The sequence below is a fragment of the Pinus tabuliformis genome, chromosome 2_1, assembly GCF_031772625.1.
Source record: "Pinus tabuliformis cultivar Carrire ecotype Pingquan chromosome 2_1, CPIR1, whole genome shotgun sequence".
Lineage (NCBI taxonomy): Eukaryota > Viridiplantae > Streptophyta > Pinopsida > Pinales > Pinaceae > Pinus > Pinus tabuliformis.
Genome location: NC_142299.1, coordinates 297,409,363 through 297,412,426, shown reverse-complemented (window position 1 = coordinate 297,412,426; position 3,064 = coordinate 297,409,363). Strand labels below are relative to the sequence as shown.

At 40.8% G+C, this 3,064-nt stretch overlaps 1 protein-coding gene across 1 annotated transcript; it reads right to left on the bottom strand.

Moving 5' to 3' along the window:
• Positions 1 to 1,389: 1,389 nt before the first annotated feature.
• On the bottom strand, positions 1,390 to 2,052 carry LOC149199983 (uncharacterized). The gene is made up of 2 exons (XM_089400794.1): positions 1,553 to 2,052; positions 1,390 to 1,435 (listed from the first exon to the last, which is right to left on the bottom strand). The coding sequence occupies exons 1-2, from the start codon at positions 2,050 to 2,052 to the stop codon at positions 1,390 to 1,392; spliced, it is 546 nt and encodes a 181-aa protein (XP_089256920.1).
• Between the last annotated feature and the right edge of the window lie 1,012 nt (positions 2,053 to 3,064).

The window sequence follows — 3,064 nt, the reverse complement described above, 5'->3', positions numbered from 1 at the left end:
CCTATCTGCCTTAGGTATATGAGCATAAGCTTTTGACCCAAATATTCTTAAATGACTTACTACTGGTTTGAATCTAAACAATGCTTCAAAAGGGGTTTTGAAGCCTAGACATCTAGTAGGACTCCTATTCTTTAAATATACAGCAATGTTAATAGCTTCTGCCCAAAGACCATTTGATAAACCCTTACCTTGAAGCATGCTCCTTGCGCACTCCACAAGAGTTTTGTTCTTTCGTTCTGCCACTCCATTCTGCTGTCGAGTGTGAGACACTGTAAACTATTGCACAATCCCATGATGCTTGCAGAAATCCATGAACTCTCCCAACCTATATTCTCCCCCTTGATCTGAGCAGAGAATTTTTATCCTTTTTCCTGTCTGGTTTTCTACCATGGATTTAAACTCCTTAAAATACTAAAAATCTTGACTCTTTTTACTCAGAAAGTATACCCATGAGAATCTAGTGCAATCATCTGTAAATAAAAGAAAGTAGTATGCTCCTCCTAATGACCTGGTTTGCATGGGTCCACAGATGTCTGTATGCACCAGTTCTAAAATGTCTCTTTCCTTTCTATTAACATGCAAAGGAAACTCTTCTCTATGCATTTTCCCTAATGCACATCCATCACAATCTAGCTTAACATTATGGAAAATAGGGAGTCCATTGACCATACCTTTTCTCTGAAGTAGGATGAGGTCTTGCAGATTAAGATGGCCGAATCTCTGATGCCAGAGATTTTGGGTTGTCGATCCAACTGCAACCATTGCCTACTGTGGCATACTCTTCACATCTAGTCTGTACAGATTCCCCACGCGCACTCCTATTGAAACTGTTTCCATCTGGCTATCCTTAATGACATAGTTAGCCTTAAAGAATTGAACTTGCATGTCCTGATCAGTAATCGTTGAGACAGAGACCAAATTTTTCTTAATTCCTGGAACATACAATACATTTTTAAGGTGTCTAATGTCACCGCTAGGTAACTTTACAGGAATGTCACCATGTCCTTTGATCTCATGTCCACTATCATCTCCTAAATAGATTTTCGACCCACATGAAGTTTCTTGAACAAATTCAAACCAATCCTTCTTAGCAGTCATATCTGAGAATGCGCCAGAGTCGACATACCATATGTCGTCCTCATCTTCCTTTGAAGCTAAAAGAGCACAATCGACTATAAATAGTCGAAGTTCATGGATATGATCCTCCTCTTCCTTAACGAAGTAACCATTATGTTTTCTCTGTTTGTTTCTTCCTTCATCTGCCTACCTCTTATAACAATCTCTAATCTCAAGTCCAAGTTTTCCATAGTAAAAACATTTCTTGATGGGAAAATTATTAGCAGACATACCTTTAAATGGTCTCTTCTGAAATGTGTTGGCTCCTTTCTGCTACTGCTGTTGTGGTTGCTGATGCTGCTTCCCTTTAAACTGTCTCCTTTTTGCCATCAGAGCAAGGTCATTGCTCTGAGATTTCAAATTTTGTCGTCGCTCTTCTTCTTGTATCAAAATCCCTGTCAGCTCTTCAAATGAAGGGGCTTTCTCCCTTGCTGACAGCCCTGTGATAAATGTCTGGTAATCATCAATCATTCCATTCAACGTGATCGTGACCAGATTTGAATCGGAAACTTTCTCTTTGATATGTCCCACTCTGTCCTTCAGGTCTTTGACTCTTGCAATGAATCCAGCAGTGGAATCATTCTCCTCCATCTTCAATGCAAACAGCTTGCCTTTGAGTGACAAGACACGGTTTGAATTCTGCGTCTGGTATAGGTTTTTAATGGTCATCCAAATGTCAGCAGCCAATTTACAGTCTCTAATATGTGGGATAACATTGTCCTTGATGGACATATTCAATATGACCTTTGCTTTTGTCTCCCTTTTATCCCAATCTTGTTCTTGTCTCACTGATCCCGGTCTCAGCTCATTTCTTGTCACGATCGACCACGCATTTGCACTTTCAAGAAAAGTCTGCATCTTGAATTTCCAGCTATTGAAATTTGATCCATCGAGTTTGCGAGAATCATGGAGATACGATTCTAAACTGTTATTCATATTGACTTATGCCAGATCTGAACCTCTGTTTTTCTAAAAAAAAATTAAAAAAAAAAAAAAAAATTGTACCTTTAATGCGCCACCACCGGGAAAGTCCGATCTGTTGCCACCGAATAGATTTGGAACTTCAATGCGCCACCACCAGGTAAATCTGATCTGCTGCCACCGAACAGATCTGGATCTCCAATGCGCCACCACCGGGCAAGTCCGATCTGCTGCCACCAAGTAGATCAGGAACTTCAATGCGCCACCACCGGGCAAGTCCGATCTGCTACCACCGAGTAGATCAGGAACTCCAATATGCCACCACCGGGCTACTCCGATCTGCTGCCACCGAACAGATCTGGAAATTCAAAGTGCCACCACCGGGCAACTCCGATTTGCAAAAATTGCAGATTTTTCAAAGAGAAAGAGGTTGGCGCTCCTTCGACAGTGAAATGCCTACGCCAGAAACAAAATCGACACGAGGCACGAAATTGGCGCGATTAATCCTTGATTTTCCGTGCCAATTGTACTTTCTGGCGCGCTGGCATGCTTATCACCCTCAGAACCATGCCAAGTGGCGCGACTATTCTTTCTGCTCAAAAATGGCACGACTGTTCGCGTCAAAACCACGCCAACACTTTCTTGCACTCAGAGATGATCAATCATCTAAGACCTATGCTCCAGGTGTTACTACAGTCCACCTAATTCTACAAATGTGCCACTACAGTTCTGTAATCAATGATGCATCCTAAAAAAAAAAATTAAGGCTATCCCTACTCTATGCTTTGTTACCAAGATAAAAATCAGATTTAAATTAAAAATAAGGAGTTACAGCTCACAGGTGAGTACTGCACCTAGAGACTGCACTCATACAAAGAGAACTCTCTATGTACACTCTACTATTCATCAAATGAATGATTACATTATTAAGTACATCACTAGAGAAATTAGGTAGTTGCAAACAAACTCCTAAACTCTAGGAACAAATCCTAAACTAAGGAGATACGTTACAACTTATGTAACCATT